This window comes from Mya arenaria, chromosome 8 (genome assembly GCF_026914265.1).
Source record: "Mya arenaria isolate MELC-2E11 chromosome 8, ASM2691426v1".
In the NCBI taxonomy this organism is placed as follows: Eukaryota; Metazoa; Mollusca; class Bivalvia; order Myida; family Myidae; genus Mya; species Mya arenaria.
In genome coordinates, this window is record NC_069129.1 from 16,810,381 (window position 1) to 16,837,867 (window position 27,487).

The 27,487-nt window shown below is 36.0% G+C and overlaps 2 protein-coding genes across 4 annotated transcripts in view; one reads left to right on the top strand and one right to left on the bottom strand.

Annotated features, from left to right (window-relative positions):
• Positions 1–27,487, top strand: part of LOC128243245 (uncharacterized) — a 37,047-nt gene that overhangs the window by 3,251 nt on the left and 6,309 nt on the right. Inside the window, exon 1 of one of the 3 annotated variants that reach the window (XM_052960869.1) lies at positions 26,483–26,558. The exons of the other annotated variants lie outside the window; for them this stretch is intronic. The gene's annotated coding sequence lies outside the window, so the exon portion shown is untranslated. Of the gene's footprint in view, positions 1–26,482; positions 26,559–27,487 lie in introns of those variants that run through there. 3 annotated transcript variants of the gene reach the window in all.
• On the bottom strand, positions 128–26,491 carry LOC128243242 (uncharacterized). The gene is made up of 2 exons (XM_052960865.1): positions 26,278–26,491; positions 128–2,942 (listed from the first exon to the last, which is right to left on the bottom strand). The coding sequence occupies exons 1-2, from the start codon at positions 26,339–26,341 to the stop codon at positions 889–891; spliced, it is 2,118 nt and encodes a 705-aa protein (XP_052816825.1). The 5' UTR covers positions 26,342–26,491; the 3' UTR covers positions 128–888.

The window sequence follows — 27,487 nt, forward strand, 5'->3', positions numbered from 1 at the left end:
CCCGATGCTCGAGGTATTTTCCTCGGTACTAGGGATTCGAGCCAATGAAGTTCGAATGTAGTTTAATTTAGTTTAGTTTAATTAATTTCGGAAGTCAGTGATCATTATACACCAAAACAAAACGTACTGGAATTTTGAACTATTTATTGAAATAATATTCCATTGAATAATAATGTCACCAAATGTTTATCTAAAACATTTGCGATGTAATGAAAACAATAATAAACTTTAAAAGTTCATATAAATGTAGACATTTCACAAAACTGTATACATCGTATACCCGATCGCGACTATATAAACACATTAGTACAACTATTCTATAGATTTAAATATGATATCTACGTATGAACCATTTACAATGAGCATTAGTGATGGAGAGAACCGTTCAGAACATTTTGTTAAGCCAATCTTCACCTTGATAATAAGGTATATGCAAATTAAAGGGTTTGCTGAAAAAATAAGTGCAATTGATATATAAAACTAAAATAAATTTTTAATTGGAAAAAAAATCCCTGTTCATCAAGGTTTTTTAAATGTTTTGACAAGATTTATTCACCCGAAGTGGCTCACAAAACACAAGGACTGTACTATTTGTTGGTAATAACATGTTTACCTTAAGAAATAATTGAAACTTGTACAGAGATGAACCTGGTTTCGTCTGCGCATGAATAGGCAGCTTAAACAGTGTATGAAATTGAAAATTTATTACATTGTTAGTTGCTGTTTCTATATCCAGCAACTAATAACTCAGCACTCGCGCGTTTCTAAATGAATCTGTTTCTTTTCGCAATTTAATGATTTGCATTTGGCAAATATTTAGGTGCGTAATTGCGCCTGTTTTAAACAGACATAATGTTTATCACAACAACATAAAAATCCACTTAAGCTTTAAAGAAAACGCTTTGATTCCGTAGGTTTCTCTAGGTAGATGGCAAACTTGGGACCAGTGCTCTTCTTTGAGGTGCTGTACCCTACAATAACCGAGGGTAGATATCCCTCCTTCTGTTTCTCGGTCACTGTGTCCAAAATTTGTTCTGGCGTCTGACCAAGGCTGAACAGCCACGTCGTTTTTCGGGACTTTTTAAACAGTGCTGAAAACTTCGGCCTACCTCGATGATTTGAGGCGTCTAGGTATATTAACCTGCTTTGCTGCTTCGCGTATTTCTGGACAGCCCGCTCTAATCTAGCTTCGTTAAGGTCCATTTCCGATGAATATATTTCTTTTTGATCTTTTTCATTGCCCGAATCGGCCTCTAGAATGAACGTGAGCAGAGCATCGTCGCGATTGTACTCCAGTGATTGTACGAGCGGTTTAAATCCCTTTTCTTCGTACAGGCTTAGGAGCGTCTTGTACGGTCGGTCAAAATGTTGAATCCCGTACAAAATGTGACTGTCATTTCTAAACGCGCCCTTATGGAAGACGCCGATGAAAACAAACGAGTCGCGGTGAGAGAAGCTCTTGTAGTTCTGAATGAAGGTGATATTGTAACCCTCCTCTTCCAACTCCAATTTCCGCTCCACGAGTTTCCTCAGCGGAAGTCCAGCCAGAGCCACACACTCACGGCTCGCCTTGGGGTCCTGCTCTGCGATCACTGTGATGAATGTACCATCGTCATGCGTGTAGGCATTCACCCAGACGACATTAAACTCGACCCGTTTCAATGCAATCAGGAACTGGTTTGCCCTGTGCTCTTCTATTTTCAGCTTAATGACCTTCGTCGAGGACCCCATGCTAAGAAGGCGGTCATACAGATCATCTACGAACGAGTTGATCGTAGGCCAGTGTGTCTCTGACTCGATCATGACCCGAGAGAGCTGCTTCAGGGGCGCGTCTATGGACGGCTTCCCTTCAAACAAGAGCGTCCAGGCTACCGGGTCGTTCTCATCTCCCGTGTATTCACGTTTGAGGTGGAAGCGCTGGAGGTTTTTGTGGAGAAAGACCACATCCGGCGCATGCGTCTCGTCGTTCACCCACACCGCGCCGTTCTCGTGCACCATGAAGCCCGCGCCGAACCACGATGTGGCGTCAGGTGCATATTTCGGCTTCTGTAGCATGAGATCGATGGTAGTGGCATTTAGAAGCATGTAGTCTGCGGTGCCGTCAATGCATTGCGCGAGACGCATGACGTCATAGGCGTTTGTGAACCAACCGAGACCAGAATCTACAAGATGGGGCTGAATGTATGCGTAGTATTCGCCAATGACTTGATGTTTTTCGCGTAACTGTGCGTTGATTTCCCTTGTCTTTTTGCCTTTGAACGGCAGGTTTCCCTCCGTCTGATGGGGTCCAAGCCGCGTGTGCCACATACCACAATTTACAAGAACGTCTTCCTTAACGGCGACGGCGTACGTTTCATTTGTAACTTGTTCAATCACTCTTCCAAGAAGCAAATATCCATAATTTGACACAGAAGATTTCGTCCCAGGGGTAAAGTCCAGATCTTGTGTAAGCATAAACTTTATGATGTCTTCTTGACTCAGTGCTTTTTTCAGCTTTAATTCTTTAGAAATGTTCACAATGTGCTGGTTCCCGTCTACTAAGAACTCATTGAAAACGGGGTCGGCGATTTTCGAAATGTCCGCGTCCCACCCACCGGAGTGACGCAACAGATCGTCCACCGTAATGTCAAAGATTCTGTTATCTTTCACAACATTTTTTTCTACCAAATGTGACAGGGCGCCATCAGCCCCGAACACTTTGTCACTAGGGTACATTTTCCCCTCCTGAATCAGTTTCAACGCTGTCAGGGCGGTGAGGATCTTGGAAATGCCGGACGCCGGAAGTACGGTGGTCGCCTCCATCATGTGGTCCGTCAGCGTGGTGCCGTACCCTTCCACGTAAGCAAGCCGGTTCCCGACCAGAACGCCCGTGGCCCCGCCCTTGTAGCCATTTTCGTCCATGAGGCTGCGGAATGCGACGCCATACTTGGTACCCCGCGCTTCTGAAAGTAGAAAATCGAATCAATAGTTTGATACATTGTTATGACGTATGTTTAAATATGTCTACTGGCAAACAGATTAAATTCATCAGGTGTTGTACCCACTAGCGGATCTAGGGGGGCGCACCCCCCCCCCCCTAAATCGTCCAAGTTTATTTTTTATTTCAATATAGGATAAAAACACTAGAAAGTGTTAAAATTTCCTTGGGTGAGTACCCCAAACACCCCTGCCAACACTTGAAACCAAATAAATTTCGGTTCTGAGGGAGGGGCGCAAGTCAAAAGGTTACGCCCGCGAAGTTACGCCTTCTCCAACGTCGAATCCTAGATCCGCCCCTGGTACCCCTCAATACACTTGATTGAAGGACATTACTAATGCATGCGTTGTTCATCGACCTTATCACACATGAAACATGACAGATTAGTAAGAACATTACATGAAACGAATAGTCAAAATCGTGTCCGTATTTCTCCCCTTAATGGTATTATAATTTTGTCAAGATCTTGGATTCTTCTATCAAAAACTATGTAGCGTTTTGACATTATATCGAGTTCATGCTGAGGTATAATAAATTCAATATTGTTCTATTACATATTTTGATTATTTAATAAGCAGTCTTTTGTCACAATTTATTGTCATCCATCAAACTTAATGTCATATTTCAAACTTGAAACATGTACAGTATTTTATGTATTAGATTATTAATTGTTTAGCGACATGAAACCGGTGATGATGTTCACTTATTTCATGTACGAAATTCATTTGATGTTACGGCGTATGGCTTTGAGTTTCTCAACTTTATTTGCATGTTTGCTGAAATCAGAAAATACAACAGCTTTTCAAGCAGGGGGTTGGAACATTGGCATTAATTGCATACACAGTTCTTTGTTACACTCAATATCTATCCGTCTTTTCATCTCAAAATGTTTGAATTGCTTTTGGCAAATGAACCTAAAAGCGTATTTACATTTCTTACATTAAACTTTCATAATATTTTCAACTTAATGTGAAGTCACTGAAAAGCCGCAGTGTAATGAGTTTCAAATGTCAGGGTACTCTTGGTGTTTGTACAATCTTATATTTCAGTTTGTCGGGCCATCTTTGAATCTCGGTATCGTAATAGTGTTTTTGTTCCGTTCTCCCATGGCTTATTTACCTATCATTTATCATATAGATTACACAACCTGACTGCCGAAGAATAAAAGGCCCCATTGTCGGGTGTTCACCTACCTGGGTAGAGTTACGGGTAGCCTGGTACTTTCAACGCTACCCGGCTACGCTATACGGGGAAAAAAAGTGTGCTATCAAGATTTAAGTTTTGAATTTTTAATTAATGTTTGGTTTGATAGCAGAGACAGCTTCTTCAGAAAAAGGTATACTTTGGCGACAACACATAGTTATTTGCCAGATTAAGTAACATGAAATGCATATAGTTTTTTGTGTGCAGTTTTTTGTGCGATAAGTTACAGCCAAGGACTGGTTTAATTTTGAATAGCAAGCCCAGTTAAAGCCGCGAGTGCTGTGGTTAGCAAAATGGATCTATTGAAGGCACAGGCTCACACTAGCGGATCCAGAGGGAGGGGGCGCAATGTTGAGGGTGGGACGGAAGTCATTAGGGAACGCCCCCAAACGTCGAAACCTCGATCAGCCCCTGGATCACACATAAATACTCATCACTATCAGACAGCAACTTACATTGGCTTTATATCGACAATATATCGGGGGGGGGGGGGGGTACTGTCAGAAGGTAGCATAACTTATATATTAGTTGTATCATCTACCACTATACACACGTTTCCAGTTATTGCAGTCTAATACCTTATACGACCAATGACCCCATGATAATGCCTTCAATAGTTTTGAATCAAAGCTCATGTCATTTTGACTTCCGAAAAGACTCTTAGGCGATGCTCTTAACAGCCCTTGAGTAGCCTGTCCACACGATTGACACATTTCAAGATGGGGACCCTGGGGTGTGACTAGAGTTGTACGGGACTATTACGCAGGATTACTTCGGGCTTAAAGCATTTAAAACACACTTGTCTCATATATCATTTTCACTTTAATGATTTTTGTACATTCCATCGCACAATCTCATTATATGGTTTTTAAGGAGGAAGATGTAGTTTTGAATAAACGATGTTCACCGAAGCGTCGTTTATTATACGAGATATTGTCAGCTTTTGTAGCTCACCTTTCTATGAATTGCTCCGTCGCTACGAGTTTAGAGTGAAATTTAACACTGTTTGTAAGAGCCCCTGTCGAGAGGCAAAATATTTTTACACACCTGATGGGGTCCTTAGCGGATAGGTTACATAATATAGACACAAATTGTAGATGGTACAGAAATTGACCCATTTGATTGTTCTGGTGTGAACGTTTATGTCGAAACATTGGTTCACATCTATTCAAAATTTTTAAAGGTTGAAAGATGTGATCCATTAAAATACAACACTATCTTATTTCATGAGTTTTTCTTTTTTTGTCTATCACTCAAACAATTAATCACTTTAGGTACACTCAATTATATTTGGCGTGGGATGGGGTGGGGGGCTTGGAATGGGGGGGGGGGGGTACAGGTTTTAAAATCATTTTTTCTTGAAAGTTATTTATGTCACAGATGTCTTTTCACATGAAGTAGAATCCAATTTTAATTCATAGTACTGGTATTTTGACCCCCGTCATTGAAGCATTGATGACGCGCTGCAAGTTTATTTAGTCAAATTCTTATCAATGTGATATGTTTAACCTGCTTTTTTAGAAAATCGATCTTCTTTCAAATCAAAATTTACATTCATGAATTCAGTTTGTTTAGTAATTATTTGCGGATTTACTCCGTCGGGTAGTCCTTTATGCTTGCCATGTTAATGTCTAGCGATATCTTCTACAAGGGTTGAACACCCCAATGAAATGATAAAGGTATTAGAAAGGATTTCCCGGGCCTTATTGACTCAGGTCGTGTTATTCCAAACTTTTACGAGGTCATAACAGTTTAGTTTCTTCTGAAGGTATATGATCTGCAGATACTTTATATCTATTATGTCTGCGTTTTAGCGAGAAAACTGAGTTTATATTTTACCGATTTAAAAGGTCAAGTTTGGTCTATATGGTATGCAGATACCTTTTATCTATTATGTCTGCGTTTAAGCGAGAGGAATGACTTCAGATTTTAGCGATTTATTAGGTCACGTTTGATCTATATCGTATGTAGATACTTTTTATTTTTTATTTCTGCGTTTTAGCGAGAACACTGATTTTGGATTTTACCGATTTATAAGGTCATGTTTGTTCCATATGGCGTGCAAGATATATACTAACAAAATGTATTAAAGTTCGTATGTTGATTTCCAGCCATGTTATTCCAAGCCTTTAACGACTGACATAAAAACATAACGTACTACAGCTATTATTACGTACTAGAGGTAGAAGGGTGCAAATATTTGTTCAACTCTATGTTCAGAGTTATTGGAAAGCAATCATCTTTATAATATTAACTCCCAATATGTATACCTATTTTGACCATAAGTATTTTGACGTGTTATATAGGAAACGAAATCGGGAACAAAATCGACTTTGAAATAACGTTGTGTTAGGGTATAAAGGGTTTGTTAGGGTTGGGGTTAGTTTTGAATCCGCTACATCATTTAAATAATGCGAACATATACCCATTTAACACCACCTTCAGCGTCGATGCTGTTTTCAATTACAGCCTCCTTTGATGTCGAAGTTGGATATTGAAAAGCAATGTCTTGTTGTACACAATCAAAGATCGTTGTAAGATTTCCAACTAGTATTGCCAACAAACTTACGGGTGGAAAGATTTTTGTTAATCGAATTTGAATTTAATAATTGATCAGAATATAGATCGAATGCAAAGGTATATCATAACATTTTACTACTCTCAAAAATATTGCATATTCTCTTATTGAAGAACCGCTCTTGAATGATAACGATCATTCATCATAAAATGGTTTTTGCAGCTGCTCGGTGAGTTCAAAGTCAATTTCCGTCAGGGTTTTAAGACATTATATGCCCGGCTACTTCTTAAGAACTTTCTGATAATCAGAGGATCAGGAGAGGTATAACATTCAAAAACCTGGTTTTACAATTTTCCACCAAGATGCTTTTGCCAGCCCAAGATAAATCGTATAATGAACAATACTTATGGTTAAGAGATAAGCCTTTGAGTGTGATAACGAACAGTCCTATATCCCAGTCTAGACTGAGACTCAGAAAAGCCCTTCTACTAAATTTCAAAGAATCATCTTTATTCCATTTGTTTTTAAAAAAGTATATGTAATTAAAGGTACAATTTCAAGTATAAATAACATTCAGAAAATTTTACCATCAAATCTCAACTAGAATGAGAGTTGCAAAGCAATACAGATTTTCAGTTTCGCCTCTTGAGTCTGAACTCAGACTTGAGGTAAATATATGATATTGATATTGCAGTTTCGCCACTTGAGTCTGAACTCAGACTTGAGGTAAATATATGATATTGATATTGCAGTTTCGCCACTTGAGTCTGAACTCAGACTTGATGTAAATATATAATATTGATATTGCAGTTTCGCCACTTGAGTCTGAACTCAGACTTGATGTAAATATATAATATTGATATTGCAGTTTCGCCACTTGAGTCTGAACTCAGACTTGAGGTTATTTGTAATGGCCTCAGTATCAAAATATATAATATTGACCGGCATTTATTTCATTTCTACAACTGAGGCTTTACATCTGTACCAGATCTTTGTACCAAACGTGCGCAAACGCTATGAACATTATTCATTTAGAGTGGTTCACCGTTATCCTTTCTTGTGTTGGTCATGAGTTAAGTGAATATTATTAAAATGACATAATAATGCAAGTATGATTTATGGGTAAAGTACCAACTGTTTCTGTCAATAAAACCAATGGAAATGAATATTTCATGCGGGCAGAACCCATTTCAAAGTTAATGGGAACCGATGCATCATACATTTTGTTTCTTAATGTACCGTCGTTTCTAAACAGAGTATATATATATATATATATATATATATATATATATATATATATATATATATATATAAATATATATATATATATATATATAGACTTAAGTATTGGTTTCGTTATAATTTCATAATAATTAGCATAATTAGCTGTAATGTCTGGTTTGCACTCTGTAGAAAATATGTTGAACGCATATGAACCATTGTTTTCAAAGATATATTTATATACAATAAGATGATGAGTCGAGAATTACAAGCTGTTCGTTGACATTCATTCAGCTTTTTGTTTGATTGTATTTAGGTAACGTTCTGCTGGTTGATGGATTGATAATTAGTTAAACATTTTTGTGTCCTTGCTTGATCAAGACATATGTTACGTTTGTTTGAAAAATTGATGTTAAAGTTTATGTTCATGTTGGTTTCAAATATTGTTTTAACCCCCTGGTTGCTCAAAGTTACCTCCATTGAGACCATGAACCGTATTGATTTTACTTTTTATTTGTGAACATGAATACAGTGTAAGAACTCTAGCTTTATTGCAAAGTGGTTACACAGTAAAAAATTGCCGTATGTGAATAATTTGGTATAATATTTGCCTATGGACCTACAACATGCTGATAGAAAATGTTCTGTTCTGTTGTATGACACCATTTGCTGTTAGTATTTACATGGATATGGTTTTTCCTAGGGATGAACCCGAAGGCTTAGTTTTTAACTTATTTATCTTACAACTGTAACGTGCGAGCCAATGAAACACCAGCAGATCCCTTTAGGGAAAAGCCTGAATGGGTCCACTTGTCTTTATATACACTAACTTTGCTAATTTGCATATTACCAACCAAGTTTATCCGGTTCCTTCAGGGAAAAGCATGCTCGACCCTGAAGGGGTCCACTGGTCTTTATATACACTAACTTCTCTATTCTCACATAGCCCGGGCTTTGCTAATTTGCATATTACCAACCAAGTTTACATCCGGTATGAACGTACTTCCGTTTTATACGGAATATTATTATGAACGTACCTCCGCCGCCTACAGCGGACCGTTACACAACGATTGTGAAACAAGTTATTGCACCATCATCTAACTCACTCACGTTTGCATGTTTTGCTTTTTGTTATTGGGGAAACCGGAGAACCCGGAGGAAAGCGACTTGTCTGCCTTGGTGACCAAAACCCAAAGTCACACTTAAGGCTCTTACTTTAAAGGCAGGCCCAATTACGGTAAAGCCAATTGCGCAACAAAAATAGTACCTTTAAAATTAAGTAGATAATGAGGGGGTAATGCGTTTTCAATGAAAAAGTTAAATAAAAACCGGGTTATCAAATATTTATGCACGACAAACCGCATATATTTATTTACTTGACGTATTCTTATAAAAATAAAACACGTCTGTTATGAACGATTATCAATGGAATATTGATCCATTGAACACAGGCGGCAGTATTGGTTAGTATCGCTACCACTTGCATAAATTGTCATTACCCATCGAAAACATTCTATGTTCTATCCCTAAACGATACTACCGCCTATGGTATGTTCTACCTGCCTGAGCAAAACTCGTAAGTGACTGTTTTCGTTAAAGAAATATATTACTCCCGATGGCCAAGGCTTAAAAAGATACACTCATTCAATGTTAAACTGAAACGTTTCATTTGTCATTTGTTTTTTATCGTCAGGTTGTTGAGAGGTTCAGAGAGTGTATGGTAATTTATTAAATTACAAATTGCATCGGTTGCCTTGAAACTTGAAATATCTCGGTTGCTAAATGAGTGCGAAACTTAAAACGGCGAACTTCCTTGCAAGGTGCAAACCAACTTTAGAATACAAGTGTACGGTTCACGTAACAGGTCGGGTTGAAATTTAAATCAACTTCTTGCTTCTGCTAAAAGTATTTAGCTCGTCTGTTTTGCGAAGAAAATATGTCGAAGTATTAAGTATTATCATTGCATTGGTGTCATCGTCGGCGGCGATGGCGGCTTCGGTGTGATTACATATTATGCACCAGTCAATTGTAAACACGCACCCCACCCCCAACCCCCTCAGGTCCGGGGAATAGCGGGGACTTTGACATTCGGTCCAGCCAATCCTAGGTAAAATCACCGCCCTGTAGGGACAAACTGATGGTAATATCCCCGCCAAATGCCCCCCTCCCCCTCACCCCCGGGGATATCCTAGGTAAGGCCTATTACCCGCTATTATTGGGAGAATAAAATCACCACATTCACTCGGCACTGCGGGATCACCTGGAAACACGACCCATCCATTTTCCCTGCTATTCGGGTATACCACCGATCTGGGGGTGGGGAAGGGGGAAGGGGATACAATTGACTGGTGCATTAGTTTAGTCCGCTTAAAATCATGTACTAAATATAATATACACTCAATATTTCATACAGAGGAGATCGTCATCTGGCAACCTTTCCTTCAGCCGATCAGACGAAGCTCGAGCGAGTACTAAGTCAGATTGGCATCGGCCATAACTCGAATAAAAGGTTTTAGGTTATACATATATTCGAGTGAATCTTTATAGACACATTGCCATAGTCAATACGCACATGTATACTTCTACGCCGCTGTATCTAGCTTAAATAATTGTCGAGTTATTCATTTTGTTTCACTGAGAGAAAAACAAACAAAACAGACCAGCGTGTGCGTTCGCCCCACAGCGCTCTTGTTATACGCATTACGTTTTAATGATTTGTTTAGGAGATACGATTAACACGGAAGGTATATATACATGACGGATTTATTAGATATTACATATTTTTTATTTTTCATTTCCCGGATTTTGCTGGTACTTAAGTTTTATGTAAACATTTTTAACCGAAGGGTATTTTCACGAAAGTACATATGTAAATGAAAACAAATGAAACGTTTTGTGACTGGAGATGAGTACGAAATCGACTACGTTATAGATATGTCGGGTCAATTTTCGTTCTATTATTACTTTCTTTGGTTACAATGAAGCGATAGTAATTTTGTTTTATTGCTATTTCATTTCACTTCGTACTTGAACGATTTCATACATGATGTAAAGAACATTCGATGCATTCAGGTATTTTATTTCAATTTTAGCACAGAAATATCCCCATAATTCGTCTTAGTTAACTTATTTCTCGGTTGAAAAGTGTATAAAATTTGGGGTTAAAGGCAGGCTTTATGAACGTTTTGTTATAAAGTTGTGGTTGAAATACAGCATGGGTGTTCTTTCGCAGGTTTACAGCTAATGTTTGAACTTTTAGAGTATATTTATGTATAAACATGGAAATGGCGGTTGCTGTTGTTGTTTTTTTTTAAATTTCCAGTCGCTAAATTTCATGTAGATCGAATTGGACGGTGGAGTGTACAGAAAGGTTGCCCCATATTCTGTAGATCGCCCGAATTGAGACTTACATATACATTGAGGCGACCTTTCTGTACATCGCCCGAATTGAGACTTACATATACCTAAGGTATTGGGTATGTCATGTTTGTATTCGTACATGAAAAAATGAAATATTTAGTATTCCACTTTAAACCGTTTTGTGCATTCAAATCTGATATTTAAAGTGAAATTTTATCCTGTGGAAAAAACTTTTGTTATGATGCATCTAGTTTTACAGTGTAAATCTTTATTTGAACAAACTGGTTTTTACTGTGTAAATCTCTATTTGTTTGCCATTATATTTCCTATCACGACTGAGGTCAGAAAGCGCATAAATAGTTCGTAAAATCCATTTATAAGCCTCAAGATGAATGCAAAAAATGAAAACATATTATTCACCTATGGCGTCATGCCCTGGCTTGTTATTGCGAACAATTCTGATGTTTTTACGATCTTTCAAGACTAGAAAGATAATAGTTGCTTTCTCTCTCACACACTCATTCTGCCACAGGTATGTTTAAATATCTGGAGCTCAAGGAATGGAAATGTTGTTTGCTGTTTAATTGGTTTGTTAATTACGGTAATAGATTAACCATGCATATTAACTGATGTGACCTATTACTCTATTAACTTCAATGAACTAATCATAACAGTTATGTTTATATGTATCTACAAAAGAATACAAATAATAAAAACACTTATTATAATCAGTACTTAGTTGGCTGTTATTTCATTGATAATGAAGTAAATGTCGGCAATTGCAAATTAATGTTATGTTTAAAGATGCATTCTAACTCCCAAAAAAGATTTACTATAATTACAATTGTTTTGATATACCAAAAAGGATGAATAAATGTCGAAAACAATGGTACTGATGTTTACGGGGTTTAATTTTAAAGAAAGGTGCAGAAAACATGGTATTTCTACCTTATGGGACTATAGTATATCACCGTATAACTTTTAGCACTCACCAATCATTTGAAATTTTTGCGTTTTCAGCTATTAAATACGCGGTTCCAATCTTGTTATCAATAATTAATATATTCAATAAATGCATTATTAAGTAAGTAGTTAAAGGTGTATCATTCAAAAATGTCTTTGTTTTAAATGTGTATGTATTGCTTTTGAATAAGATTGTCACTTTAAAAGCATAACTGAGCTTTCTAATAGTCCATGATACAAAACAAAGAAATCATTCATATCGCAATAAAACCTCATATCAATCTAATTGATACGAAGCCATATGGTAATATTCAAGTCTGTAATAAAAGTTCAAAGTAAATGCTGAATAAAAAGAAACATGGTTTGAGGTAATAACGCGGAAGTTTTTTAAAGCTTCTCACAGATTTACCGTTTTTACAACTTTTTTTATTTTTTGTCTTCGAAAGAGCAAACTTTTGCGTAAAAAATTGTAAACCAATGATATAATGTTGCTGCCTAAAAATCAGATCGTAGATTTTCATATATCCGTTCGAAAAGTAATGTTTTGTGGCTTAAATCGTTACTAACGGTTTTAGAAAAATGTATAAAACATCAATTTTTGAACTTAAATATAAAAGTCTGCGATCTAATTTTTTGTCAGCAGTCTTATATAACTGGTTTTCTTCGATTTTCGCAAAAAAATGGCTCGTTCCAAGACAAAAAGTTGTCAAAACGTTCAATCTGTGAGAGTGCAGCTTTAAGTCTATTCTGCATGTATTTCTGTTACAACATAAAACTGCATGATGTATTGTTTTATATTCATATCAACATGTTTATCCGTCAGCCAATTTTTATTCAGCAATGCCCTTTAAGTTTTGAGTAACAGACTGGTTAATTACGATGTAAGTATTAAACGTTTTTATTGGCATACACAAGGTTATGCATTGTGGTTCTTAGAATTGTAGTTGGTATTAAATGAAAGTTTGTTATGGGCATAATCTGGGTCAAGGTAAATAAAAATGTTATACATTTAAAATTTTAAAGCGTTACCTAACATGTTCTTACATTTTCATAGATTAGGATACAACCTAAATGTTCAGCCAATGAAATTGCAGATATGTAATCATAAAGTACTAGGCTTTATCATTAATTATTTCAACTTTCGCGGATATTTAAAGGTCCGCATATTGCCACTCGGAAACAAACCCTCTGAGTCAGATTTTACGTTGACAATGTGTCAGCCAATGAGTTTGTTTTCTAAGATAGTTAGATTGCCTTAAAACACGTTTTCAGCAAACGAGGAACCACACGTGACGTCATGTCTGTAAGTTATAAAACTGCAATTATAAAAGATTAAGAGTGCTGTCCGCCCGGTTAGCTCAGTCGGTAGAGCGTTGGACTGTTAATAGGACAACCCGGGTTCGATTCCCGGGCGGACCAGGTCACTTCTGTTGTGATTGGTTATGAAATCCTTTCTACGACCAATCGCATTGTACCACTGCCCCTGGCATGTATAGAAGTTGTCAGTTCCTTGCAGAAGTGAAGGCACCTAGTACTGGTTCATCGCCCAGGATAGGTGTGCGGTGGTTGAACTGTCACTCTGGGACCCTTCAATGTGCTCACGCCGGGACCCGGAGTATAAACTACTAAACCCACCATTAAGAGTGCTTCTTGTTAAAGACCGTTAGGCGATCTGATTGGCTCTAAATTTAGGTCATATTCACAGGGAAAATATTTCTGTTATGTAGGGTCAGTGTCAAGGTCACTGTTATAAATATAGGAGGACATGATAAGAAATATTAATTTCTGACTATGATGATTTTTGGTATAAAAAGGCAATAAGCTGAACAAAATTGCCTGTGTTTTTATTGACCATATCTCCTCTAAGCCTTTTTAATTAGCCTGGTTTTATCGAAACATGATTAAGTTTTGAGCCTTTCCTTAAAATAGACACATCATTTTTACATTTCCATGACGTGTGTATGATTACTTGAATATACAAAAACTACTTAGATAAATAAAGCAATTTTATATGCTTACAAAATCCATTTGCGGATTGCAATCTGTCGTAAAACTTTCAAGAACATTATCACATTTACAAACTGATGTGTCTCGCTAGGTGCCCAAATTATGACTCATCTAGGATGTTTTGTAAGTTTCATACCGCGTTAAATTTACGAACAATTAGACTGTAACATTGTCAAAGCGGTTTTACATCAAACAGGTATCTGCAGTTTATGCATGAACACTTAAACTGACTTTTTACAGGGCATTTGCATTTAGGCGTAAAAACAATTATGTTTGTTTCCACAAACCCGACCGACCCTATTTTTGTTCTTCCCGACCCTACACATTTTTTTACCGTAATTAATGTGGAAATTTTTTTTCGTAATTTTCTAAAAAAATGTTTATTTGGTTTAAGTGGACATGTTAAAATTTGACCGTTTCATGTTTGAAATTTTCTACAATAGCGATATATCCTGATATTGGTCGGTTTGGAACAGAATCCCGGTTCTCAAAAGAAAAGATAGTAACAAAAGTTATTCCTACCTACCTCCCCTATTATGTTCGAGCTGTTAGTGAAAATATTTTATTTGTTTTGGCCTTAATTTCTGATGATTAAATTTGATAACAAAAACTCAATTTGCTGTCTAGATGGAGCGATACAGTTAGCAATATTTCACATATTAAAAGTGAAAAGTTGCATACAATCGCACCCTGTTGGCTCGAACTCGCTTGACTCGAACTCCTCGATGGCTCGAACTAGATGTAAAGTACCGATTTCTTTCGAGTTCGAGCCAGTGGGGTTCGACTGTATATAGATTGGGACATTCATTAACTATAAATGTTTGTTTAATTAAATAAATTAAGACATAGTTTAAACACGCTGGCATTTTTAATGCAACAAATCAAAATCAACGCTGTCCCTCAAACATTGGAGCAATTATTCGTTAATTCAGATATAAATCATTTACATTTTTGAATAAACGTTTTGATTGAATGTATCTGACTGGCAATAATCAGACAATTGTAAATTAAAAGACCTCGGAGACGTCACTTAATACCCGAATCTTTTTTTTTACTGACAGCTTACAGACAGAATATCTTTCATAGAGTCATAAAACTTTTGATTGAGAGAAACTGATACCTCGTACCTTTGTTGAGCTAGGCACACCCGTTTTTGATAAAACAAAAAATAAATAAAAAACATACACATATTTTATGTTCATAAAATGAAATCCAAATTGCACTTAATAATCTTTTTTGTCAGTCGACGTGATAAATAAAAGGTTTCTTTATAAAAAATGGTTATAAGCTTAGTTATTCGTTATTAAAAAAAGTAAGTCTTCAGACTTTACTGTTCTGTTCGTTATATTAAGAATGTGACATGTTTCAATTTGAGTGGATTAAAATTTGGTGTTCCGAGTGCAGCTTTTCTTGTCAGTGACTTCTAATAATAAGAACAGAACAGAACAGAATTTAACGTAATTTTATTAAGTACAAGCATGCATATATACAGCTTATCACCATTCGAACAGCTATTATGATTATAACATGCACCCACACTTATCACGAATACTTTATGTTGAATATATAAATATTTGAGCTGCAATAAGTTTACGGCTATATATTAAAAAGATTTTATTTTATTTCCAGCTGTGCACAGGTGGTTTAGAATATTAAGACATTTCAACTTCAGAGCCCACCTGTCAAACTTGTGGTTAGGTATTTCGTATTTTGGCCTGAATCTGAACGTGACTGATGATATTTGATACTATTAATTAGATGCGCCTAGCGTGCATTAAACTACAATAATGCACACTAAAATCACAGTCAGTAATCTATCTTGTTACGCGGAATAAAGGTTTGGTTCTTTTCCAAGTGTGAGAAATGCGGTAGACTGAAATAGGATAAATTGTCAGAAATTATGTGCAAGAAGGCACATGCAGCGCGTACATCCTCCTATACATGTATGTAAATAACCAAGCACGTGCATGCATGCGCGCGCGCGTGCGTGTGTGAAAACGTGTGTTTACGTGCGTGCATGCGCGCGCGTGTGTTTTTGTTTATACGCGTGTTTGCGTGCGTGTGGGTGGGGCTGATCATTGAAGGTTACACAACGGAACTCTTTCTAGGAATTCTAGAAATATGTCCCAAACATTTATAAATTTGCATTAATGATCTTGTATTAGAAGTGATTTTCCCATCGCCTTGATTGATCTAGAGTTACGTGTTTCATTAGCAGCTTTGGAAACGTCTACCTTCGGCCTAAACCTGTAAAAGCTCTGACATAAGCGAGTAAAACACACCATGCTTTATTTTGATGCACGTAAACTACTGTTTTGTAATAAGATGAGACATTGTTTATTTATAAATTCCCGTTGAGTACCATATAATCAGGTATGCTTTTATTAGACGAGCTGGCTTTTATCTTAACAATTTTATTGATAAAAAACATATTCTTATCATCCCACACAGAGATTTGGGTAGTAATTTTATCAAATTGTGTTTAAATTTCCAAGAGGTAACAGTCGAATTTATTTCCTCTTTTATTTTACGCGTAAAATTAAATTAAAATATGATAAATAGCTTAACTGGTAAAGGTGAATTCAACTGCTACATCTATAGATGTGCAAAATTTGATTTTCGGGCCAATTGAACCCACGAAATGAAACCAATATAACGTCTTTCATAAAAACGAATATATTGCCCTTAATGTATTCCAGAAGATGTTGCAACTAAAATAGCTCACACAGATATCGCTATATTGCATTTTTAATTGTTTTAGATTAGGGAAAACTATCAATGTCTGTTAATTAAATTTTAGTTTCATAAAGCATAGCTTTATTTTTGCATTTCTCAAAAGAGCGTTGAATATTTCAGCGACTAGGGAAGGTTACTGTATTTGTTTTTGGCTTTTAAGGAAGGTATGCATATTCTGGTTTTCCTGGAACGTTTAAGTTGTCGCATATCCCTTTCTTATTAAAAGGTTATGTGTATTGTGGCTTTTCTGGGAAAGTGTTGCATACTAATACGGCGTTGCTGGAAATTTTGTTGCGTTCATAAGCTTTTCTTAAATGTTTGCTGCATCTTTCTGACAAGTAGCTGCAATCTTTCGCATTCATGAACACATGAACACAGTCGTTGCATAATTTGGCTCTCAAATACCAGATAGAAGAAGATTAAATTCGACGTCAATTCTTTCTCAAAAGATGTTACATCTTTATGGCTTTTCTGAATGGCTGTATATTTTTGCGTTTCGAAACGCTGGTTTCATATTTTATCTTTTCGTAATGGTTATTGCTTTTTCAGCTTTTCTAGAAAGCTGTTGCATATTTTGGTTTCTTAACTTTATTCTTAAGAACCTTGCATAGCGTTTAACTCCCCGATGCTTTGGCTTTGCAGGACTCGCCCGGCATATTTTGGCTTTTTAGAAAGGACCGTTACACAAAAGTCTAGCTTTTCGAAAAAGTTGTTGCACTAAGGCTTGTTTGTTTTTAAAGTTCACGCACATTTTGGATTTTCGAAATGGTTTAGGGATAGTTTTGGCTTCTTTTAAAGGTAGTTTCATTCTTTGGCATTCCTGAAATGTTTTTCCTGTGGTTGTCCGGTATGCGGAGTGGTTTGGCACACTCGCTTTTCACCAATGCGACCCGTGTTCGATTCCCTGCTTGGGTACATGTGAGTTTGGTTTGTGGTCACCTAGTCGGGCATGTTGGTTTCCTCTGGGTACTCCGGTTTCCCCCACAACACAAGACCACACTCTATCGTGACAACGGGAGTGATTAATATAATGCTGTAGTAACTTCTTTCACAACCGTTGTGGAAAAAATACGTATAACCTAAAGGTTGTGGCATAATTCGACTCAAATTTAAATATTAGGAGACGCATGTAATTTTGAAGGATATAAGACGCCGTCCATTCATTTTAAAACGTATACATTTTAAATCTAACATTATAATCCCACCGGTACACAGTATTCACTGATTCTACTGTTTACCCAAAATCGTCGATTGCTTTGTTTAACAATACCTGAAGTTTAATAAATAATATCATTTTCGTCCGTTATCAACTATATTCCTAACATAATATGCACGCACCAGACACTAACATTGTCTTAATGTGACACCCGCGGGGCTATGATCTTTGTCATGGAGTTAAAGAGATAATCAAAGATTGTATGCCTACTTTGGCAGGTTTTGTGGGCTAACGACTCAGTTTACAATGCACGGCTGGGTTTGACATAAGAACAATAACAACGTCTGCCGAACCGCCATGTAGATTGATTTACCGTAGCAGGAGGTATACTGAAGTCTTGGTTGGAATGCCGTGACAAGGGGTATTGTTTTCTGTTGGCGTAGATCAGAACATTGTCAGATGAGTTGCCCATAAATGACTTTGCTATTATGAGTTGTGTTGATAAATGGCATATGTTCTGATTGTCAATGCTCATTAAATGTGTTCTTGTATTAAATCAAGTTTTGTAAATTTTGATTAAGCTACTTAAGTTTATTTAGAGAATTAGAGAACCTACTGCTTGCGCCCCCCCCCTTTCACAACTTTTTGTCATGTGACTTTTCTGGGGGTTTCTAGGAGCCAATTCCTCGCACCATGCTAGCGCGCTTATATTCCCGATCAAGCACTGGCTACCCGTTCTTGCTCTTGCAACTTTCCTTCCTTCATCGTAAACATTTTCATTGATGTGAATTAGTTTTAATTCTTAGGTTGTTTCATGACGTGCTCAGAAGTCTGTTTGCATTATTATAATCTAAGCAGATGCTCTTTTTTAAGTAGTTATCAACTTCATTAGTAAAGTTTCTGCACACTTTAAGCGATTGTTTTCCTATGCGCGTCTACCCGTGCACCGCGTTCGAGCAGTCTGTGTCTATTATGAGCATTAGCCAACTGCTAAACAAATCACTCATGTTTAAACCAAATTTTCTCCACGTTTGCGAAATTCCAGTCTCGCTAGGGTATACAAACTTTGAGGAAAAAAATCAAACAACGTGATCATTACTGCAGTATGTATAGATAGCTGTTCTATGGTTGTCCATGTTCTTTCAATTTATTCTAGCAATATTTGAAAACTAATTTAAGTTCTCAAACGAAGTTTCTGGCTATCTGACTGCATATATCTCGAAAAACATGATAAATATCTGAACTGATAAATAGAGGTGTTTTATTAAGTTTTTGTATTACGGATGTGGTACATGTAAGGGTCACATTGGCAAAGAGATGACCATCTGATTTTTCATTACCGCAGCTACAGCTGTATTAAACTGTTTAACTTTCGTTTGGCCAATGTCAGCCATAATGGTAAGTGATTGGTCAAGTAAACATCATTAAACAAAAATAAGTTATTTGAATGTATCTACGCCCTACCCAGGCTTGGTTGAACCGAAAGTCAAAGTCCGCGCTATTCCCCGGACCTTGTGAGGGTGGTTGCGTGGTTACAATTGACTGGTGCTTTAAAACCTTAAAACCTTACGAAGGTCGATATACAGTTTGAAGGTTACGCGCACATTGGTTAAACTTTAATCCAAATATTCGCAGTATCATTTCACCATAGTATCCGTCAACAAGCGTAAAATTGACACGACATCTGATGGACGTTCCATTTAACTCAATGTCCATCGAAGACCTGTTCTATTGTCGAATGTAATTGCTTGTTGGTTCGGTTTCAAGATTTCCATGGGTCATCAAAAGTAATGGCCAGTAAGCAACTTGTAATGTACTCGCCTTACACAATTAGTAAATAAAACGAGATTTGAGTTGAGTTGAGTGTACTCGCCTTGCGCAAGGTTTGAACATTCTATCAAGTTGAATCTTTTTATTGCTAGTGATTTGGTCGCTATATTTATATGGTGTTTTTTTTGCCTTTCTCTATCGTTCAACTGCTATGTCCTCTTTAAACTATGGAGATAAAATTGTACCAAATTTAAAAAAAATACATGTTTTGTTCAAAAACTGTTCTTTTCAAAAGGAGTTCACTAATTTTAGTTCTTATTCATATAAAGTGAGTTATCAAATTTTCATCTATTTTTTTTATTTCACTCTTTTTCATTTCAAAAGTTTCCTTATACATGGCTACTTACAATTCTGCACATAGTCAAACAAAAATGATTATTATTGATTGAAACCTGCGTTTGTGGTTGCGATTGTTAATCGTCTATGTTATAACATTTTTGTTGTGGTTGTTGTTGTTGTGGTTGTTGTTGTTGTTGCTGCTGCTGCTGCTGTTGCTGTTATTATTATTATTATTATTATTATTATTATTATTATTATAATCATTATTATAATCATTATTATAATTATTTTTATTTATATCATTATTATTATTATTATTATTATTATTATTATTATTATTATTATTATTATTATTATTATTATCATCATCATTATAACTATTATTATTATTGGTGTTGTTGTTGTGGCTATTGTGGTTGTTGTTGCTGCTGCTGCTGCTGCTGTTATTATTATTATTATTATTTTAGTATTATTGTTTCATTATTGTTGTTGTTGTTGTTATCATCATCATTGTTGCTGTTGTTGTTTCTGCTGCTGTTGTTGTTGCTGTTGTTATCAACGTACTACATGGTGCATTTAACTACTAGTTTCTGCGTTATCTAAAGTACAAAGCACTTCTAAGCATACGTAAATATGTTTGTTAACATGTCATTAACAACATTCTTGCTATTGTGTAGCCTTCCATCTTGTACAAAACATCAAAAACCTTGTTCCAAACTGAAAAAAGACAATTTGCCAAAAATGTGTTCCTGCCGTTGCCCATGCGTTGGTAAAACGTATACTTTTTGCATTAGTTCTGCCCAATTTACCTGGCGCTTGGAGAATTTAGGATGAAATTAGACGCCCGTGTATTGTTTGTTTCGGTGTATATCCTTGGTTTGTGAAACTTTGTACAATATGTCCACTTAAATGACCAGGGTAATGTTATGGGTACAAATTGTTTAGATGTTGTCTGTAATTATAAACACATTTCAAACGTTACTGACCGTGTTTCTGATTATGAAGAATTTCTATATATTTTCTTTTCTTTAGGAGGTTTTATGGCAAACCACCTTGAAAAACAGTATAGTTTTGTATAGATGAACTTAGTTAAAGAAAATATTGATGTATTTCAATCGAAAATAAACATTCCATATTGTACGTTGAATATCAGTTGTTGGTCTTTGCAAAGCAATTTGTTTTATTTCGAGCGAACAAACATGCTATTAAAGGTTGGATGGTTAATGTTCACCTCAAAATAAATGAAAACCAGTATCACACGATACGAACCACAAAATAGATTATTTAGAAATCAACTTCAATTTAAAACAGATTACCCTTTTGGTGTTTGGATGAGAAAACCTCGTTTGCACTGATTTTTGATTGCAAAAGCAGACCTGAAGCAATCAGTCGGTATACTGGGAAACCTGCCTTTGATCTGGTTTATTTGTTTGGCAAAGAAAGAATTCATTGTTTGTTGTAGTTCTATATGTCTTTGCTTTTCTGTCTGTCAATTAGGTCATTTGACGATTCATTGTTGATTTACATCTCAAGAGCACAATGTTGAACTGTACCATGTTGTAGAACGGTCTTCTTGTTTTCGTCTATGCATTAACTTCCATATCGGAACGGTAACAAGTAGAAGGAGCTTAACTGTGCAATAATATATCAGCGTGCGAATAAAGTACAACGCTTTCACTTATACGCATGCTATTTATTGAACGTTGCCCTTAACAACATGGTAAAAAAGTGTTACGTCATCCACAACCCTTATGTTTGAAAGTATACAACTTGCGCTACGTGCTCATGTACACGTTCAATAACTCGGGTTGTGGGCTTAGTAACTATTAAATAATTGTTATGGATATTATAGTTAAACTGATTTAAAAGAAAATACTAAAACACCTATACGTATACATGGTCGATTGTAAAACGCATTGTTGTAAACCGTTACAGGGTGAGCTCAAACCAGCACAGCTTAAACAGCGGTCTCAACTTGAATAAGAAGTACAGCAGATCATAAGTGTGTCCATGAAACTCTCAATGTAATACATATTTGACGTAACAATGACGTAATTAACAAAGTTGTTTAATTGCATCAAAGTACTGAACAATCGGCCCCATTAACTTCTATCCATTGTCTCTTAGATATTTTCATTGCTTCATTTAAAAGGTTGGTGTTCAGATAATTGAATTGCTTCATTTAAAAGGTTGGCGTTCATATAATTTCATTGCTTCATTTAAAAAGTGGGCGTTCAGAATCACCCCCTTGCCCAATTAAGTCTATTAGTCCATTAAAGCACTGGTCAAGTACAAGGTTATTTGATATTTTGTATCATGCAAAACTGTAATGTCAATTTAAGAAATAAACTTTTTTTCAATTTCCCTGGCGTAATTTTAGTTTCGACCGTTATAAGTTATTAAGACGTTTCGTGAATAAATAATGTAAGAAAATACCCAAGATGGTTATTACAGTTATATAGGTTTGTAAGTTTTAAGTGGATGGAGATGGCCTTAATCGAAGAGGAAATTATCACTAATTGAAAACAAAATGTATTTAATTCATGTTAATGGAATTTATGTTTCATTGCCATTTTAGAATGATATAAAATATGCTATAAACAGAATGTGTTTTAACGAAAATTTTCGTTTTAATTTGTTCCAGGGAATAAATGTAAAGTGCTTTCTAGGAAAATGAAAATAATTTAAAAAAAATAATGGTAAATAGTTACGAAACCCTTAACATACCAAGATATAGTTTATTTTATTTTTGGTATTTTAAGCCATTATTTCAGCAGGCTTAATTGTTTAGAAGACCAAAAATAAATAGTAACAATCCTAGTGTTTTGCACGAAATGTCTTTATACTAGGCAACGCGCGTGCCCGAACCGCTCTTAAAACAACCCACTGAATAACACCAATTAACGACAAATTGGAACTATTATGGTCCATTACGTCGGAAGCTTTCTAAAAAAATAAAGCAGAATCCGTCGTTCTAATTGGCGATGGTATAAGCGTAAACACTAAATATGTTTTGTTATTGAGAACACTCCTTTTCACCCTTCTTTTCTTCAGATGGCAAGCCTTATTTGATAAAAAGCATGTTTAAAACTATATTTAGAAGATATTTATATTTTTGAAATTACCAGTAAGTTAGAGAGTAAGTATGGTCTGATGGAATAGGTTTCCGCCTCTCATACAAGAGGTTGTTGGTTCGATCCCCAACAGGGTCATTTTCACAAGTCCTCTCAAAATCGACACCGGTACTGGTTTACCCCCAGGAAACGGATTCTGTGTGATTCTATAATCTGTCAGCTTTATCACAATTGAGCAAAACGAAACTAGTGTAAAAAGATATTTTGTAAGTTAGTATTTTAACCAGGAATCGGGCACGATAAAAGTACATTTGTTTCTTTCTCGGAATGAATTTTCTGAAATGGTAATGAACTGGCGCTGTGTTTTTAAACATTTTTTCTCATCATTATCATAGATTGTTTTCGAAGATGACCGCATTCTAGCTTTATCCGAAAACATATCTATTGTATTTCTATAATTCATTATATTTATACCTAACATATGATAAACCGAATTGTTTATGTCCAACTGTTCTTAAAAGTCTGCAAACAGTTGTGGTCAGTTTACATAGTTTTAATAGAAGCCTGGACAATAAAGGTGGTTCCTTGAAGTGTGAACAGTATAGAAACAATAGGTGTACGGTATGTACAAGAACATGTGAATTGGGACCTAACTCCTGAGCGTATTCTTTATGGTTTATGCTTACCGGTTTTTGCTCCAAACTTAGGGTATAGTGTGTTTTATGTTGAGTTGAAAATGAAATTTTGCATTTCTAACTTGAGTACTTGACACCATCGCTTTCAAACAGTCATCTACCATAGTGGTTCGAAACGATTTTTTATTTTAAATGTCTGTGATTCATTTTGAAATTTGCTTGTATTTGTCTTAAGGACTAACATATTCGAAACAAAACTCCTGCGAGTCCAAAATCGTGGGTCCTGAGCAAGAGAATGCGAGTCCAAAATCGTGGGTCCTGAGCAAGAGAATGCGAGTCCAAAATTGTGGGTCCTGAGCAAGAGAATGCGAGTCCAAAATCGTGGGTCCTGAGCAGAAGAATGCGAGTCCCAAATCGTGGGTCCTGAGCACAAGAATGCGAGTCCCAAATCGTGGGTCCTGAGCACGAGAATGCGAGTCCCAAATCGTGGGTCCTGAGCACGAGAATGCGAGTCCCAAATCGTGGGTCCTGAGCAAGAGAATGCGAGTCCCAAATCATGGGTGCTGAGCAAGAGAATGCGAGTCCCAAATCATGGGTCCTGAGCAAAAGAATGAGAGTCCCAAATCATGCGTCCTGAGCAAGGGAATGCGAGGCGCAAATCATGGGTGCTAAGCAAGAGAATGCGAGATCCAAAACATGGGTGCTAAGCAAGAGAATGCGAGTCCAAAATCATGGGCGCTGAACAAGAGAATGCGGGTCCCAAATTATGGGTCCTGAGCAAGAGAATGCGAGTCCAAAATCATGGGTCCTGAGCAAGAGAATGCGAGTCCCAAATCATGGGTCCCAAGCAAGAGAATGCGAGTCCCAAATCATGGGTGCTGAGGAAGAGCATGCGAGTCCAAAATCATGGGTGCTGAGCAAGAGAATGCGAGTCCCAAATCATGGGTCCTGAGCAAGAGAACGCGAGTCCCAAATCATGGGTGCTGAGCAAGAGAATGCGAGTCGCAAATCATGGATCCTGAGCAAGAGAATGCGAGTCCCAAACCAAGTTAACATATTATTTCCTCAAAGGTAATTATAATAATGCTGATGCTCATGCGTAAGAATAATGGGTCCTTAGGAGAAACAATTAGTAGCGGGGAACCGATGACTCGGTATGTAGGTCAAAATGCTTTTCTGAAATCTACGAACCATGCTCGAAGCATTGCTCGAAGCATCAACGCTATCCTGTTGTAATGAATCGTTATTGTTGACAAAAAGAAAATCAAATTACTTTAAGGAAAAGAACCATTCATTTACCCCTAATATATCTATATACCAATTAACTTTGCTTAACTTTCCTTTATAACCAAACATTTTGTGCTCCTTACTTAGACTGTAAAGTGTTTTACATTGAATTGAAACCTTTTTAAACTAGCGTTGGACTCGCCACCGTCGCTTTGAACTGTCGCTAAATCATCCTAACAAATCTATATAACATGATGGCTGCATCAAACTTGTCGTTTTGTATTTAATTGACGACGTTATTCCTTACTACGTTGATGTTTACCATTTAACTATGCTGTTTTAAAGTGACACTCTTATTCAAAATCAATACATACACATGTATAACAAACATCAAATTTGACCCATAAACCTTGAACTACTTACTAAATAATGCATTTATGGAAAATATTAATTATAACTGATAACAAGACTGTAACCAAGTTTTAAATAGCAGAAAGCGTAAAAATATTAAATGATTGGTGAATGCTAAAAGATTAACTGTGGTCTACTATAGTCTCATAAGTAGAAATACCGTGTTTTATGCTCATTTCTTTCAAATTAAACTCGGTATCCTTCATAAAACCATTGCTTTCGATATTTATTCATCCTTTTATTAAAACAATATTATTACTTGTGGTAAATCTTATTTGGGAGTAAGAGTGCATCTTTAATACTATTTAATGAGTTCTGGGTTTTATATCACTGTTTCCTGGTTTTAATGTTCATTTAAGTTACCATTAGTTTTTAGCCATTTATTGGTTTAGTTGAATAGGAATATCTTATAAAAAAACGTACTTCAATATATTGCATACTTTACAAGAATAAATTAAATAGTAATTTTGTACATCTTTAGAAGCTAGTGTGTAAATATCATCTCCTACTTTGCAAATGACTGTTAAACGTTTCGCTACTTTAATAATGACTTCCATAAAAGTACTTAACTTAGTTCTTTATTCAGGTGATGGGATATATATTACAGGTTATTTTGCATAATTACCCTTTATTATTCAACACAGTATAAACACATGCGTTTAATAAACTAAGAAACTCACCTGTAGATCTCACAAATACAACCAAAAATAAAATCCAAAGTTGCGAACACTTGAAAAATCCCATTCTGAATGAAATATTCTTATATTTTAAGTTTCAAAATCAACAAAATCTTTTATTTTACACATTTGTATACAGTTTAGGTAGTATCGTCTCTAAAATCCCATTAGAACGTCGAATCTATACTACCGGCGAATGAGTTGAACGGCTGGCTAGACCTAGCGCACACTGACATTTTACTAAACCACGTGATTCGATAGATGGCTTTATGAAAATGCTATAGGTAGGTTTCGTATGTTTTTATTGCAAAAATCAAATTAACAATTAAGAATAACTTACTATTTATTTTTAATTTTGGACATTTATTGGAAGGTATTTAGAAACATGAAAATATCGTTCACTTCATAAACTTACAGGTGTAATACTAGTATTGGTTCGTAAATGATATTCATTCAGGTATAACTATGATACAAACAATCAGAATTGTTGAATACGTATGTGTTATATCACTTTATTTAAAGCATATAAAAGAAAACATTTTTTTTAATATCAATCAAGTTTGAACAAAATGTTAATTGGGAAACGTCCATTGTGGTCAGATTGCTTTAGCTTTGGTAATTTGGAAATACACAACGTGTAATTTATACAGTGTCTAATCAAAGCATGTGTATTTGAATTTAAGCTTAAAGAAAATAACATTATGATTCACAGATAGATATACAGTTTAACTAGAAAAAAAATGCGCAATGTTATATTATGAAGGACTCTGATGTATGTATACATGTATGGTGATGTATCTCTTCAATTCTTGTTTATTGAAGTTAAATATATACCTATAAATGTAAAACTGTGAAACTGTGAAACATTGTCTGTATAAAAGTATTGTAGGCGTGATGTGTCGCCTTCCACCCTCCAGCGTACCAAATTATATTTTAACCCGTGAATTCTTCGTACCGGAAAGCATGTATTTGTTTTTAACTATCCTGAAAGTGACGAGAATCAAAACTGAACTAGTCAATCAATCGACCAATCAATAAAGTAACCAATCAATCAATTAATCGATCAATTAATTAAATGTGACTTAAATTTGGTATAGCAAGCGTAGCATAGCAGACATATAAGGATGACGATATTCGGCGCCGTCCACGTCGTTGCTGTCGGCGTCACACTTCCGTTTCGTTCCCGATCAATAACTGTTGACCGACGGGAGCA

Coding starts and splice junctions, on each gene's coding strand:
- LOC128243242 (XM_052960865.1), bottom strand. CDS start 26,341: ATGGGATTTTTCAAGTGTTCGCAACTTTGGATTTTATTTTTGGTTGTA. Junction 2,943..26,277: donor TGTATTTGTGAGATCTACAG/GTGAGTTTCTTA, acceptor TTCTACTTTCAG/AAGCGCGGGGTACCAAGTAT.